A 16,779-nucleotide genomic window follows, 5' to 3' on the forward strand; every position below is an offset into this window, starting at 1 on the left:
GGTGTCAAAAGGTAAAAATAGGGAGAGCGTATGCGTCACTAAATGCATGTATGTGTCACCGAATGCATCGTGCATAGAGCAGACTGTGTCGCATGCATGCGCTGTTATGACATCAAACCGTGACGTATGCACGCACTGCCACACGTCACCGAATGCATCGTGCATAGAGCAGACCGTGACGCATACAAGCGCTGCTATAACAGCAGACTGTGACGCATGCATGCGCTGTATGCGTCACCGAATGCATCGTGCATAGAGCAGACCGTGACGCATACAAGCGCTGCTATAACAGCAGACTGTGACGCATGCATCGTCACCGAATGCATCGTGCATAGAGCGGGCCTAGGAGCATGCACGCAATGTAATAACAGCGCGTGTACGCTTCGGTTCATGCATTGAGCAATGTATACAAGGACATTTACCACAAAGGCCCCGGGGGTCCCGATAGACCCCAACCATCACAGTCCCACAAGCGACATAGTGAAAGGCCAAATGCGTGGGTGCCCGAAAAGTATTTTAAATATTTTTTTATGTATTACTCTGCAACCCATTCATTTCAATGGACGAGGCTTGAAAATGAAGCCTTGAACATAAAAGAGGACATCTTAATAGTCAAAATGAGCATTTTATGATTCCATACCAACATATATGTGTACAATAAAGTGTACTCGTTGAATAATGTGGTTTTTGAAACATATAAATTTATATTTTTTAGTTAAACATTGCTAATAAGTATTATGTCCACCAACTTAATACACGTGGCCCGTTCAAATAAACTGCAGGTGGACGTTTCTCTGTTTTTCGCCAAGTCATGCAGGAAGCGACCACCAGCAATTTATTTGAATGGACCACGTGTATTAAGTTTGTGGACGACCCATTTTAAGGCAAAATACAGCCTTCTACGAGTCGATAATAACACATGTATGTTGTATAAAGTGTACTAAGGGAATAAGGTGGTTCTTTAGTCGTATATATAAATACATCGGGAAAAAAGTAATCAAGAAACGCCTGGCTAAACTAAGTAACAAGAAAAACTACAAGGACTACAAATATGGCAACCAGGAAGTGACCACCCGCAGTTTATATGAATGGACCGCGTGTAGTGAGTTGGTGGAAACTCGTTTTTAAGCATAAATAAGCATTATGTGAGTTCTTGCGAACATATGTGTGTCTAATAAAGTTTAATATGTGAATTGCGTCGTTGTTTATTCATATAATTGCTTATAAACGCCTGGGGAATCGAATAAAGAAGAAAACTACGCAGGACTACAAACATGGCACGACACCGGAAGCTTATTCCGGTCGTGTGCCATATTTGTAGTCCGTTGTAGTTTTTTGGTAATTCGACCACCTTACGCTTATAGGAACGGCATATTAAGTGTATTAAGTTGGTGGACAACCACTTTTTTGGTTGAAAGAAGACAGGACAACATTTTAATAATACAATTTTATTAAAAACTGTTTAAATCCACACAATAACAATATAATATCACTAAAAACACCCTTGAAACACTACTCTTTAAAAAAAACTATTCTTACTGGAAGTTGGATACATTTTCTAGTGTGGATGAACACAACTAGAGTCCATTCTTACTGGAAGTTGGATCCATTTTCTAGTGTGGATGAACACAACTAGAGTGCATCTTAATGGAAGTTGGATCCATTTTCTAGTGTGGAACACAACTAGAGTGCATCTTACTGGAAGTTGTGTGTGTTCATTGTGGTCAGTTGTGGCCTGGGGGTTAGAGCGTTGGGCTTGTGATCAGAAGGTTGCTGGTTCTATTCTCAGTGTCAGCAGGTCATGACTGAAGTGCCCTTGAGCAAGGCACCTTACCCCTGATTGCTCTGCAGTAATGTGTCACTGTAAAAAAAACTCGCTTTGGATAAAAGCGTCTGCCAAATTAATAAATGTAAATGTGTTAAAAACACGACAATGGCAGATTGTTCTTGACCTTGAATCCGACTCACTGAGACGCACTTCTGCAGAGGATCTGATCAACGAGTATAAGGCACACCAGGAGGGATGGGACCTCTCTGCCAGGCTGAAAAATAATGTGGCGTCAAAGGTCTTCAGGATAAAACATTTTCTTGGATACATGGCAGAGGGGAAATCCTCTCTGGGCAACATGCTGTTCCTCAATGAGACGTCGAGGATCAGGCAGTGGATGGACAAACTGCGGGTGTCAAGGATCACCGAGACGACCATACACCACTATTTCAAGAACGTGGCTCAGTTCCTTGACTACGTGTCCGAGACCCCCCCGACCACCTGCCGCCTATCGAAGGCCATGCTGGTGGCAATCAGGAGAGAGGTGCGCACCCTGATAAAGGGAATGAGGAGAAAGGTGGTGACGCACGAGTACAAAGTGAAGACGGCCAAGGAGGGGAAGCTGCTGTCAAAAGCCCATCTTTTGCAGTGCCGCGAAAAGGCAAGAAAGTTCATCCCGGCCATTTTGGGTGAGTTAAACTTTCACTTTTTTCAAGCTTTAGACTTATTGCATTTCATCCTCTAATGACTCTGTCTTTTCTTTCTTTGCAGAGAAGTTAAAGACATCGCCCATCACAAAGGACCAGTGGAGGTTCTACGGGCACCTGACCGCCTACCTCGCCACCATCTACGGGCACCGCGGGGGTGTTTACCAAAACTTGCTGGTGGAAGAGGTGACCGGTGCCCGTAAAGGGGACCCGGCCGGGAACTTTTTAATCAACGTGAGTAGCTCACTTTCTCATTCTCACGCACCTCGCTCGCTCGCTCACTCAGTCACTCACTCACTCAGTCGCTCACTCGCTCAATCTTGGCTTTTTCTTCTACAGATCGCAACCCACAAGACGAACCAGGCCTTCGGGGCGGCCCAGCTCTCCCTTACAGACGAGGAATACGGATGGAGACCTTCCTCGACATGAGGGAGACGCTGGTCGGAGGATCGGACTCCCCGTATTTTTTTCTCACCTCAAAGCCCAACCCCTGTAAGAATTTAAATGCGCATTTTCAGGAGGCGTGGGTGGAGATGGTGTTGCCGGGAACGCCAAATTTCACAGACGTCAGGACGTCGATAGCGACATACGTGATTATACATTCATATTAACACTAGGCCTTTCGGGAACAGATGTGTCTCCTCCTAACTTATTTCTTTCTGTCTTCTTCCAGGCTAAGAATTCACACACATCTGATGACCGGAAAAAAATTGCTCCAGGTAGTCCCAAACTTTTGCGAGCAGTCCACATCTCCATTGCTCTAACAGGCACGCGGAAACGGGTTCGGGGATGCTGCGCGGGGAAGCCCCGGGATTTTTCGGGGGTCCGACGCCCGGCACGACGTCGGAGGGGACCGCCCCGAGCCGACCTGGGGCGGAAGCGCCAAGCGAAGAGCTCCCCAGCCGCGCTTCGGCATAAATCCACAGTGTGGCGCCAAGCCCGTCCACGGCCCAGTTAAAGCCAATGGGCCCGATCCCATTGCCGTAGCCCAGGGGTGGGCTTTTTGCGCTTCCCCCGGGGGACCACGAACGTGCTACCCCCCCCCCCCCTTCACAACGAAAGCACTACCACGAACGCGCCTCCCCCCCCGTACCACGAAAGCACTATCTGTCCACTTACCAACTATTTTTGCCAAAACGGTCAGGTGACCGCCGGGGTCGACCCCCGCACCCCCCCCGTGCCACGGAGGCCCTATTCGACCGCTTACCGGCTACTATTGAAAAGGAGAAACGTCCACCTGCGGTTTATTTTAATGGCCCGCACGTAGTAGGTTGGTGGACACGCTTTAAAATAATTTATACGCATAAACGACCCCGTTAGTCTGTTGGTACACTTAAATAGACACACATATGTAAGCAGCAGCTCACGGATTGCTTATTTATGCTTAAAAAATGAGTTTCCACCAACTCACTACACGCGGTGCATTCATATAGACTGCAGGTGGTCACTTCCTTTATGACTTAGTGAAAAACGGGGCGAAAGTCTACGTGCATTAACGACCCCGTTAGTCTGTTGGTACACTTTAATAGACGTACATGTGTAAGCAGCAACTCACATAATGCTTATTTATGCTTAAAAACGAGTTTCCACCAACTCACTACGCGTGGTGCATTCATATAGACTGCAGGTGGACACTTCCTGTATGACTTAGTGAAAAACTGGACAAAAATCCACCTGCAGTTTATTTTAATGGGCGACGCGTATGAAGTTCGTGGACACTCTTTAGAATAATCTATATGCATTGACGACCCTGTTAGTCCGTTGATACACTTAAATAGACATACATATGTAAGCAGCAACTCACATAATGCTTATTTATGCTTAAAAACGAGTTTCCACCGACTCACTACGCGTTGTCCATTCATAAACTGCACGTGGTCCTGTCCACAAACCTCATAGGCGAAGTCCATTCAAATAAACTGCATGTGGTCATTTCCACCTGTAGATTACAGTAGTAGTCCACACGTATGAAGTTCGTGGACACACTTTATAGTAATCGATATGCATTAACGATCCCGTTAGTCTGTTGGTACACTTACATAGACATACATATGTAAGCAGCAACTCACATAATGCTTATTTATGCTTAAAAACGAGTTTCCACCAACTCACTACGCGTGGTGCATTCATTTAAACTGCCCGTGGTCCCATCCACTGGCAGTTTATAGTAAATGGGCGACACGTATTAAGTTCGTGGACACACTTTAGAATAATCTATATGCATTAACGACCCTGTTAGTCTGTTGGTACACTTAAATAGACATACATATGTAAACAGCAACTCACAGATGACGGAATTATGCCCTTAAAGTGGTTGTCCACCAATTAAATACACGTGTGCCATTCATATAAACGTAAGGTGGTCGATTACCAAAAAAACTACAACGGACTACAAATATGGCACACGACCGGAACCAGCTTCCGGTTTTCTGCCATGTTTGTAGTCCTGCGTAGTTCTTTTCTTTATTCGATTCCCCAGGCGTTTATAATCAATTAAATGAATAAACAACGACGCGATTCACATATTAAACTTTATTAGACACACATATGTTAGCAGCAACTCACAAAAGACACGATAATGGCCTTAAAAATGAATTTCCACCAACTCACTACGCGTGTTAGTTCATAAACTGCCCGTAGTCCTGTCCACCTGCAGTTTATAGTAATGGGCCAAGCGTATTAGGTTCGTGGACAAACCCCCAAAAGGTGGTTGTCCACAAACCTATTACGTATAGTCCATTCATATAAACTGCCCGTGGTCCCGTCCAACTGCAGTTTATTTTAGTGGGCGACGCGTATTAGGTTCGCGGACACACTTTATAGTAATCTATATGCATTGACGACCCCGTTAGTCTGTTGGTACACTTTAATAGACATACATATGTAAGCAGCAACTCACAGATGACGGAATTATGCCCTTAAAGTGGTTGTCCACAAACCTAATACGCGTGTGCCGTTCATATAAGCGTAAGGTGGTCGATTACCAAAACAACTACAACGGACTACAAATATGGCACACGACCGGAACCAGCTTCCGGTTTTCTGACATGTTTGTAGTCCTGCGTAGTTTCTTATCATTAGAGCTTCGTCAGACAGCGAAATAGACCGTTGCAAAAAAAAGGATAACGTTATTTTCTTAAAAGCAAGTATAAGTTTATTTACTTCAAAAAGCACACTATTCACATATTACACTTTATAAAACGTAACGTTTTTAGCAAAAAGTTGTAAGATTGGACCTAAAAGTACTTAGACAGCTGTTAAAAACTTCACAAATATGAGAAAAACATAGAAACGATCTTTAAAATAACACAGTTTACTTAAAGAACAGTATAAACAGTTAAAACAATACACTGAACAATGTAAGAACATTATTATTAAATCACAGTCGAAACACAAATGCGCCGTAAAAACAACACCATACACGAGGCGTCATTACAGGGCGTTCATGCATCAAGATCTGCTTTATGCGACATGCATTCTGTAACGCATACACGTGTTGTAACAATTTGCTTTGTATTTCTCTTTAGAACATGCCAAAGTGTCCCGTGTGCCAAGCGGAGATGGTTAGGCATCATCTCCGTGAGGTCCATAAAGTCAAAGGTATTTTGGAAAGGGACGTTCTCCTCAAGATGGCCAGGGGGAGAGTAAAACTAAGGGGAGTCTCTGCAGCCTTCCCTTTAAATATACAGAAAGGCACTTTCAGAATGGTCATAAGGACCTCACGGCGAGTTTACTCACCTGTTGATGAACAGGGGGTCAGCTGTGGCCTGGTGGTTAGAGAGTCGGGCTTGTGATCAGAAGGTCGCAGGTTCAAATCTCAGTGCCAGCAGGTCATGACTGAAGTGCCCTTGAGCAAGGCACCTTACCCCTGATTGCTCTGCAGTAATGTGTCACTGTAAAAAAAACTACTTGTTAGTCTGCCTTAAATGTAACAGGAAATTTCTTTAGGAGCGCAAACGGAACAAGATAGTAAAGCAGTTGAAGTGGGAAGCTGGTTTGCAAAAATTGAGAGGCTATACACCCGGCCATTCCGATGGTGACCACGCTGGACCTCACAGACAACGAGGCACCGGCGGTGGAAGAGGCACTGGCGGTGGAAGAGGCACCGGCGGTGGAAGAGGCACTGACGGTCTTGGTGGTACCGTCGTTGGAGGACCAACCGCCTGTTGCACCGCCGGTGCCACCTCCACTGTCGGAGATACTGTCCCTGCGCTATCACTGGGTAAGTATCAATGCATCATCTTAATGTGCCAGACAATGATCTAATGGATTAAAGATGATTTGATTCTCGTTAAATTGCAGATGAGTTTTGGCAGGAGCAAAGCCAGTCCAGTGACGTGGAAACAATCGACTTAAGCCACATTTCAGAGGAATATTGTTTTTAGTGTGTTTTAACATTTGTTCTGTTGTTCATTGTTCTATTTATTGTTGTTATTGTTATATAATGTGTCTATTTCTACTGTTCTATTAAAGTGTTATATTTAAAGGGTTGTCCTGTGTTTTCTTTGTAAGTATTGAAAAGTATACCGGGTAAGGATCGAAACATCTCAGGTGTTGAAAAATGAACATCTTTATTTTAACACACACAACATTATTATAAAACATTTATAAGAACACACACGATATAGGAACAATATTATAAGAACACACACGATATGGGAACAATATTATAAGAACACACACGATATGGGAACAATATTATAAGAACACACACGCGACAGGGAACAATATTTTGAGAATAACAACAAGTAAAGAACGTTATGAACAACAAAAGAACAATAAAGAACAACAACACGATGAAACAATAAACTATAAATTTGTCTTTATGGGGCTGGGTGAGATTTTCCTGGGTGATTTGTCCATTTTCAGTGGAGACAGAGACACCTGCAGCCGTCGTCTCGTCTTCATCGGCGAGAACATGGGCCGCTTCTTTGTGGGCCGCTTCGGAGCCGACCGAGGTGGCTCGTGGTCACTCGTCTCCTCTTCGGGCTCCTCGCCGGAATCCTCCTCGCCGGATTCCTCCTCGTCGGATTCCTAGGAAGAAACAAGAGAAGAGGGCAAATTAGTGTGAGATACTGACTGAGCGAGCGAGCGAGCGAACGACGACCACTTACCCTCCTAGACTTGCACATTTTTGACATGGTCGCCCGCCTCTTGCTTCCAGGCTTGATGTGATCGGTCTGTTTTATTTTTTTTGACACCTCAGGCGTTGAATCTTTCAGGGCCGCCTCAAACAGCTGTCTATGTTCCCCCGCCTGCTTGGCATTCAAGTGGAGAACGTAGAAGCGGTCGGCCGTGGCAGTGTCGTGGCACATGAACTGAGCTATTTTTTTCCGGTCATCAGACGTGTGCGCATTCTTAGCCTGGAAGAAGAAATAAGAAAGAAATAAGTTAGGAGGAGACACATCTGATCCCGAAAGGCCAAGTGTTTATATGAATGTATACTGACGTATGTCGCTATCGACGTCCTGACGTCTGTGAAATTCGGCGTTCCTGGCAGCCCCATCTCCACCCACGCCTCCTGAAAATGCGCGTTCAAATTCTTACAGGGGTTGGGCTTTGAGGTGAAAAAAAAATACGGGGAGTCCGATCCCCCGACCAGCGTCTCCCTCATGCCGAGGAAGGTCTCCATCCATCCATACTCCTCGTCTGTAAGGGAGAGCTGGGCCGCCCCGAAGGCCTGGTTCGTCTTGTGGGTTGCGATCTGTACAAGATTGAAGCAAAGATTGAGCGCGTGAGTGAGCGAGTGACCGAGTGAGTGAGGTGAGCGAGCGAGGTGCGTGAGAATGAGAAAGCGAGCTACTCACGTTGATTAGAAAGTTACCGGCCGGGTCCCCTTTACGGGCACCGGTCACCTCTTCCACCAGCATGTTTTGGTAGACACCCCCGCGGTGCCCGTAGATGGTGGCGAGTTAGGGGGTCAGGTGCCCGTAGAACCTCCACTGGTCCTTGGTGGTGGGCGATGTCTTTAACTTCTCTGCAAAAGGAAAAGACAGAGTCATTAGAGGATGAAATGCAATAAGTCTAAAGCTTGAAAAAAAGTGAAAGTTTAACTCACCCAAAATGGCCGGGATGAACTTTCTTGCCTTTTCGCGGCACTGCAAAAGATGGGCTTTTGACAGCAGCTTCCCCTCCTTGGCCGTCTTCACTTTGTACTCGTGCGTCACCACCTTTCTCCTCATTCCCTTTATCAGGGTGCGCACCTCTCTCCTGATTGCCACCAGCATGGCCTTCGATAGGCGGCAGGTGGTCGGGGGGGTCTCGGACACGTAGTCAAGGAACTGAGCCACGTTCTTGAAATAGTGGTGTATGGTCGTCTCGGTGATCCTTGACACCCGCAGTTTGTCCATCCACTGCCTGATCCTCGACGTCTCATTGAGGAACAGCATGTTGCCCAGAGAGGATTTCCCCTCTGCCATGTATCCAAGAAAATGTTTTATCCTGAAGACCTTTGACGCCACATTATTTTTCAACCTGGCAGAGGGGTTCGATCCCTCCTGGTGCGCCTTATACTCGTTGATCAGATCGTCTGCAGAAGAAAGAGAGACGGACGCTATTACTCAGTGGCACATTACCGCAGAGCAATCAGGGGTGAGGTGACCACAACGAACACACTATAAGTCTAAATTTGATCTAAAATCCAAACTTGTTATGTTTTTACAAATGTAAAATAAATGAAATAAATGTTCCACACTTACTTAGGGGGCCGATGTGCTCCTGGTAATAGGGAAGCTCATCCTGTGTCTCTGGCTTCGATGTGGAGGCCGAAGGGCTGGCGGGTACACTGGCCAACTCTTCCGAGGGCTGCGCACTCGGCTCCCCTTCGTCTTCCTGCTCCAGGGTAGACAGCAATTTTTTGGCTGCCGAGGACACCTGAGACGAGGGCAGGGAGGCCGACCGCCTTTTTAATCTTTTGTACCTCCTCGTCACCTCCTTCAGCGTGGAGGACAGGAATGTCGATCTGCTTGTTTAGCTCCGCAATGTCATTCAGGAGCTTGGCCCGGGCGCGCTGGCATCTTTCCTCCGCACACATCTAGCATTCCTCCTGGTTGATGTCCTCTACCTGTTGGTCGCCTGAGAAATTCTGGATCTCATCCACGTACAAAAAGGTGGCCATCGGGATCGCTGGGCAGGTGGCGCGGAGGGCGGCGAGCTGTTCAATGACCATATCCCTCTTGAACTTATTAATCGCCTGACGTTGTGCCCTCTTGGACAACTCCGTGTGACCGAGGATGTGGCGGTCTAGGCGAGAACTTGTTTTTCCGCATCCCGGGATCCCACAGGTTCCCTGCCTGTACGAAACACGGCCCGATTCCAATGAAAGGATAAGCTTCCTCTCCTTCACATTGAGGACCTTGTGTGTAACCCGGAGGTGTTGAGATAGCTGCGCGTAAGCTCGGTGGCACAGTGGGCAGATGGAAGGCATCTTGAATGTCAGTAAACACACGGACCAAGGTTTAGTGTCGATGAACCGATGAATACTGAGCGGAGTGCTTCTCTGCGCTTGGAGTAAGTTGTCTTCGTCCACACTAGAAAATGTATCCAACTTCCAGTAAGATGGACTCTAGTTGTGTTCATCCACACTAGAAAATGTATCCAACTTCCAGTAAGAATAGTTTTTTTTAAAGAGTAGTGTTTCAAGGGTGTTTTTAGTGATATTATATTGTTATTGTGTGGATTTAAACAGTTTTTAATAAAATTGTATTATTAAAATGTTGTCCTGTCTTCTTTCAACCAAAAAAGTGGTTGTCCACCAACTTAATACACTTAATATGCCGTTCCTATAAGCGTAAGGTGGTCGAATTACCAAAAAACTACAACGGACTACAAATATGGCACACGACCGGAATAAGCTTCCGGTGTCGTGCCATGTTTGTAGTCCTGCGTAGTTTTCTTCTTTATTCGATTCCCCAGGCGTTTATAAGCAATTGTATGAATAAACAACGACGCAATTCACATATTAAACTTTATTAGACATACATATGTTCGCAAGAACTCACATAATGCTTATTTATGCTTAAAAACGAGTTTCCACCAACTCACTACACGCGGTCCATTCATATAAACTGCGGGTGGTCACTTCCTGGTTGCCATATTTGTAGTCCTTTGTAGTTTTTCTTGTTACTTAGTTTCGCCAGGCGTTTCTTGTTTACTTTTTTCCCGATGTATTTATATATACGACTAAAGAACCACCTTATTCCCTTAGTACACTTTATACAACATACATGTGTTATTATCGACTCGTAGAAGGCTGTATTTTGCCTTAAAATGGGTCGTCCACCAACTTAATACAAGTCAAGTCAAGTCAAGTCAGCTTTATTTATATAGCGCTTTTTACAATTGTCATTGTTACAAAGCAGCTATACAAGAAAACATTGACTATAAGTAAAACAAAAGGTTATGGAAGTCGATTCAAATAAATTGCTGGTGGTCGCTTCCTGCATGACTTGGCGAAAAACAGAGAAACGTCCACCTGCAGTTTATTTGAACGGGCCACGTGTATCAAGTTGGTGGACATAATACTTATTAGCAATGTTTAACTAAAAAATAAAAATTTATATGTTTCAAAAACCACATTATTCAAAGAGTACACTTTATTGTACACATGTATGTTGGTATTGTGGGATATTCATTCATATGTTTCCTATGCAGTATTATTCCATATGCATTATCACTTTTATTCATTCATATGCTTCATATGCAGTATTATTCTATATGCATCATTACTTTTAGAAGTGTTTTATTATTCTATTGCTTGCATACAATAACCCTTAACCTCAAATAATGTGTTGAAATTAACCATAAAAGTTAGGAGCTGATATTGAGCGCACTTGAAAGAGGAAATGGAGGCGTGGGTGTCAAAAGGGGAAGTAGCAGGAGACAGCTGAAGTCTCAGAATATATGCATGCAACTGAAACGCCAAAAAAGGAGAAAATGTACACACACACATATTCCATTGCCGGACTTTTTAAAATATGTTGTTACTAGGCAGAATTGGGGTGTGTGGGTTGTCATTTGATGTTTTGCAGAAACTCGGAGAACAATGGACTAAGAGCTGATTGGACAAATACCAGACAACACGTCACTCAAAGACACGAAGAGAGACCCGGCGACAAATACTATAAATATATCCAGAATTGTAAAACTGGGTGTTGGTTGAGTCTTTGTTCTGAGGCAACTGACCCAACAGCTGTTGTAATTTTGAATCTTCTGATCAATAAACTTCAAGATTTACTTTGACTGGCCTCCCTTCAATTTTGAACACGCAAGAACACCTTTAGAATGTTCTACAGTATCAAATCATAAAATGCTTATTTTGACTATTAAGATGTCGTCTTTTACGTTCAAGGCTTTATTTTCAAGCCTCGTCCATTGAAATGAATGGGTTGCAGCGTACTACATAAAAAATGATTTAAAATACTTTTCAGGCACCCACGCATTTGGCCTTTCACTTTGTCGCTTGTGGGACTGTGATGCAAGTGACTGTGATGTTTGGGGTCTCTCGGGACCCCCGGGGCCTTTGTGGTAAATGTCGAAGCGCATGCACTCGTTACGGCCTGCTCTACGCATGACGCATGCAGTGACGCATGCGGCGCGCGCATGCGTTGCGGTCGGCTCTATGCGCGACACATTCAGTGGCACATGCTCTAGATTCTGGCCCGTCGATTAGACCTTTGAGGACAAACCGAGCGTTCTACAAGTTGTTGCTAACATATGTGTGTCTAATGAAGTGAACTGACTGAATAATGTGGTTGTTGATGCATTTACATGAATATAAAGGCAAATTTTTGCTAATAAGTGGGTTGTCCACCAACTGAATACACGTGGCTCATACGTATAAACTGCTCGAGGAACTTTCCCGCAAGGCCTCCGGAGGGTCTGACGGGCCCAAAACATCACAGGCACTTGCGTCCCGGTCCCCCGAGAGACATACCGAAAAGGCAAAAGTGCTGGTCCACCTGAACTATTTTATAACCTTTTTAACGTAAATTAAAAACCCCATTGATTTCAATGGCAGACACTGTTTTAGTCCAAACAGAACATTTTACGAGTTGTTTCCTAACCTTTGTTTGTGTGTGGGTGTGTTTGTGTGTGTCTAAAAGAGTGTTCACGCTGAACAGTGTTGTTTCTGACACCTGGAAATCGATATATACACTTTAAATATTGTTAAAAAGCATGCTGTCCACCAACCTACTACACGTGGTCCACTCATATAAACTGTACGTGGACAGTGATTGCATTTTCTAATTAGAACAGACTACAAAATGGATCACATCATTTTCTGGTGTGTTTGCATTGATATTGTTGCTTTTTAACGATGCCACAGGCTTACGTATTCGTAAAATGATGATTTTGACCTAATATCTGGTATCTGCTACGTTGAACACGATGCTGTCCACCTGCAGTTTATCGAATGGGCCAGGAGTAAATGGTTGGTGGACGTTGCACAGAGTGGCCGTTTTAAACGTGTAAATATGATTTTTTTGTTTTAAAAACCACACAGCTGGATTGCCACGCCCCCTCGGAGAAACATATGTCAGTCCGGGTGTCAGAACGCAGGTTCTGGTAAAAGTAGTTGGGAGCAAATAGTGGTTTGGTGGTAGGGGGCATGGCCACGGAAGGGTCTGCGGGGTCGAAGGTCAAATCGACACCCATCGTTGATCAGTGGACAAATAGTTGTTTCGTAGACCCTGGCACCGGTGGGCAGTAACCTGGCATCTGCCTCCCATGCAAACAAATGAGTCGAGGTACTCGTATGATGTTGGAGGACAAGCGGGGAAGCCCAAGTACATGGGATAAACCTGTGAGGTGCGCGTATGCTGTTCGTGGACAGGGGGCTGGGGGCTCTTCGAGGGGTGCCATGGCACGAGGGTGCCCCTAGTGGTGTCCTCACACCCCCTATCCGGGGGCAGCAGAAAAAGAACTGGCCTTACCCCAGGGTAATCTGAAATCACCCACTTCCCCTTTAGATAACAGGCTCGTGTCAGGCTTTTTCACACTACGATCCATCCCCACACTATGCGTCAAATGGCAGGTTATTTTAATGGACGTTTTTCCACGAACCGCCTATTTTTACTTCCTCAGGTAATAGTCACTTTGCGGCAATTTACCAAGTCTTCTTGGTCTAGCTAACTTTCAAAAACATACCACACATGTAATATATTGCGCTAACACACACAAAACTGTATTTTTAACTTTATTTGAAGTTATTACGTAAATTATTATGTTATATATCGACGTTGTACTGCACGCTGTTATGGCCAATTTAACGAAGCAAACCACCAGTCTACTGTATCGTATTTGCAACAGAACGTGTGTGTGGAGACACAAAACTCATTTAATAATCAAACTTGAATCCCATGAGTTTTTTCAGACGAGACTTAAAATGAAATGTATGCAGCTACGAAAACCGCGAGGTGTGTCACACTGACTAGAATTCGTTCAGCAGGTTCGCCACTGACTCCCCCACCGACTGTGCTGTGGAGTAAGATCCCAAGCGGTGGGGGAGGGGATAGCAACCGTGGCCAAAAGACGTACATTATAAACAGACTCTACAAAATCATTGAGTGAACACACATTTCAGACTTTCCTTGATATTTACTGACTATTATAAAAAGAACAAATTACTCAATCAAATTAAAGTCTCACAGTTTGATATTGTACACAGGTAAAAATTAACAAATAAAATAAAACAATTAAGCAACTAGACTGGTTTAGTTCCCATGATCTACTACCTTGTAAACAGCTTCAATTTGAGATTGAATCTTTAACGTTTCTGCTACAACTTTAAGTCAATTAGTGTCGCTGAATTATCTACCAGTTTCCCCCTTCCGCACCGCTTCTACTTATGCTGGATGCTCGTCAGTGGTGGCCACTTGAGAGCTCTCTGGTTGTCTGTCAGTCTAGGTAATTCGCGTCACGCAGCTCAGTCAAAATATATAATTTTTGAAGCGCAACATAATAAAATAATAGATAAATACAAATAAAAACTTGAACAGTGTCTTGGAAGATATGGCCGTCTCCTGACGTACTCGTGTTCTCGTTGACTTGTAAAAATGTCATCCGTAAATTAGCTAACGTTAGTTGCGCAAGTAACGTTACTGTTGTCGTCGAGCCAAGAGCTTCAAAATATGACTGTTTTGTGTAACAAAATGTAGTTTTAAGAGTTGTTTAGACGAGAATGTATGTGTATAAAGTTCAAATCAGCGGTCTTTTAATAAAGATAGCGTCTATTAAAAATGTTGCTCCAACGGATTCGGACAAGTGAGTCGGTTTCACTTATGCACCCCGCCCAACGCAGCCTCACCTCGGCAAGTCTTTCTTAAAATCACCGCTGGCTGTGATGTCTCTGTTAAAGGGTGTATTTTTTATGAATACATTCTGAGTTATCATACCCGTTAGCCTTTTTCTTCCAAACTTTATAAATTCTATATCATCGACTGTATTTGTCTGAAGATACACCGATACTTTAAGGTTAAGTAAACATGGGGTTATTTTGTTTCACCCCTGAAAAAACCCTTTAAATAGGGGATTTAATTATGTTATCCCTTTAATTATTTGTCCATGGGGAAATAGTTTTAACTGAGGGCAAAACTTGTATATTTCTTACTCTGCAAACTTCTTTTTGTCATGAGCTGTCTCTCTGCCTGGTAACACATGCTGATTGAAGTCTGATGACCTCCACCTGTTCCTGCTCTGCTCTGCCTCACCCTCGTTTACCTACCAGCTGCACTGCATTCACCACTCATCATGCCCTGTATTTAAAGCCTTGCTTTTCAGTCCACATTTGTCAGATCGTCTGCAACCAGCACCCGTTACCTGCCTGTTTTGGAAAACGCCTCTGACTCTTTGCCTGTGATCCCGGACCTGCTCAACTACTTCTGTGTTCTCCAGCCCCGGTAATCTTGACCTGCCTTCCATCCCTCTTCTACGAATACCGCCTAGTCCTTGACTGTACTGCTGCTTCGTTTCAATTGCTGTTGTGTGTGTGTTTCCCCCAGGACTTCCCGGATCATCCAGCTCCTGCCATCGCTGTTCGGCTACTGGGGGAACACACACACGCAGACTCTTGGAACTCCTGTACCCCCCCCGGAACCCCTGAAACCCCCTTAACCCCCAACCCTTAAATAAACGTTTGAACGTGACGCTTTTGTGGTCCTCGTCCTGTTTGGTGTCTGACAGTACGATCTGACCAAACATGGACCCAGCGCACGGTCGAACCAGCATGGAAACCAACGAACCAGAACCACCCACCGCCATGCAACGCCTGGAAGAGACAGAGAGAGAGGTAAACCGCAACACTACTGACATTGCCTCCCTACTTCAAGCCGGCTACCAACAGCGTCAGCAGTTCCAGCAGCAACAGCAACAACTTGCAATGATCATTCAACTTCTCACCAACCTTTCTCCTCTGCCTGGTCCCACCGGCCCAGCCCCAGCCAGCCTGCTCACTGGCCCAGCACCCGAGTCTCCTGCCCAGTCCACTGCTGCCGTGGCTGCCGGAGCCCCAGAACCCAGGATCGGCAATCCAGAGCGGTTCAGCGGCGACCCAACCCAGGTACGGGCGTTCCTGACGAGCTGCCGTGTCCAGTTTACCCTGCAACCCAGGACTTTTGCCACTGAAGGGGCGAGGGTCGGTTACGTGATCACTCACCTGACGGGCCGAGCTCGACTCTGGGGAACGGCGGAGTTCGAGCGCCAGACCCCAGCATGTGCAACCTTCAACCTATTCGCAGAGGAGATGCTCAAGGTATTCGATTTGGAATCCACAACAGCAGAGTCATCTCGGACCCTGATGAGTATTCGCCAAGGCAGAAGGACTGTTGCGGATTACTCCATTGACTTTCGAACTGTGGCAAGTCGGAGCTCCTGGAACATGGAAGCATTGGTGGATGCCTTCCTCCACAGCCTGGCGGACTACATAAAGGACGAGCTGGTTTCCCATGATCACTGGCTGTAAAGATCAATGGCTGTAAATTAACATTATTAAAACGTTTTTTTAAAAGAACAAAAAAGCCGCATTTTTACGGTAATATTTTACAGTGTATAACGTAAAACCCCCCGACATTTTGAGAGGACTTGAACTTGATATTAAGTTCTTGCTTCTTAAACTGCCTGTGAAATGCAGTTTCCGGTAGGGGTACATTGCGACGCACAGCAGTGGTATATAAAAGTGCTGTTCTAGCGTATTTGAATGTTATAATGAAATGTTAACTTGCTTTCCTGTAGTTCAGTGGTAAGAGCATTGCATTAACAACGCAAGGTTGTGATTTCGATTGCAGATAACCAAGTAAAATGTATAGG

At 44.9% G+C, this 16,779-nt stretch overlaps 2 protein-coding genes across 8 annotated transcripts in view; one reads left to right on the forward strand and one right to left on the reverse strand.

Moving 5' to 3' along the window:
- The window catches only part of LOC306902760 (uncharacterized protein), a 53,379-nt gene that overhangs the window by 27,040 nt on the left and 9,560 nt on the right, over positions 1–16,779 (forward strand). Inside the window, exons 1-6 of one of the 7 annotated variants that reach the window (XM_079471596.1) lie at positions 873–2,457; positions 2,540–2,709; positions 2,815–3,065; positions 3,149–3,194; positions 6,003–6,697; positions 6,778–6,953. The exons of 2 other annotated variants lie outside the window; for them this stretch is intronic. In XM_079471596.1, coding sequence (XP_079327722.1) covers positions 1,854–2,457; positions 2,540–2,709; positions 2,815–2,904 — 864 coding nt within the window. In that variant the 5' untranslated portion in view covers positions 873–1,853 and the 3' untranslated portion in view covers positions 2,905–3,065; positions 3,149–3,194; positions 6,003–6,697; positions 6,778–6,953. Of the gene's footprint in view, positions 1–872; positions 2,458–2,539; positions 2,710–2,814; positions 6,698–6,777; positions 6,954–16,779 lie in introns of those variants that run through there. 4 more of the 7 variants (XM_079471598.1, XM_079471595.1, XM_079471597.1 and 1 more) reach the window with 4 other exon arrangements.
- On the reverse strand, positions 8,320–8,903 carry LOC306902239 (uncharacterized protein). The gene is made up of 2 exons (XM_079470636.1): positions 8,534–8,903; positions 8,320–8,452 (listed from the first exon to the last, which is right to left on the reverse strand). The coding sequence occupies exons 1-2, from the start codon at positions 8,892–8,894 to the stop codon at positions 8,388–8,390; spliced, it is 426 nt and encodes a 141-aa protein (XP_079326762.1). The 5' UTR covers positions 8,895–8,903; the 3' UTR covers positions 8,320–8,387.

This window comes from Barbatula barbatula (genome assembly GCF_947034865.1).
Source record: "Barbatula barbatula genome assembly, chromosome: 13".
In the NCBI taxonomy this organism is placed as follows: Eukaryota; Metazoa; Chordata; class Actinopteri; order Cypriniformes; family Nemacheilidae; genus Barbatula; species Barbatula barbatula.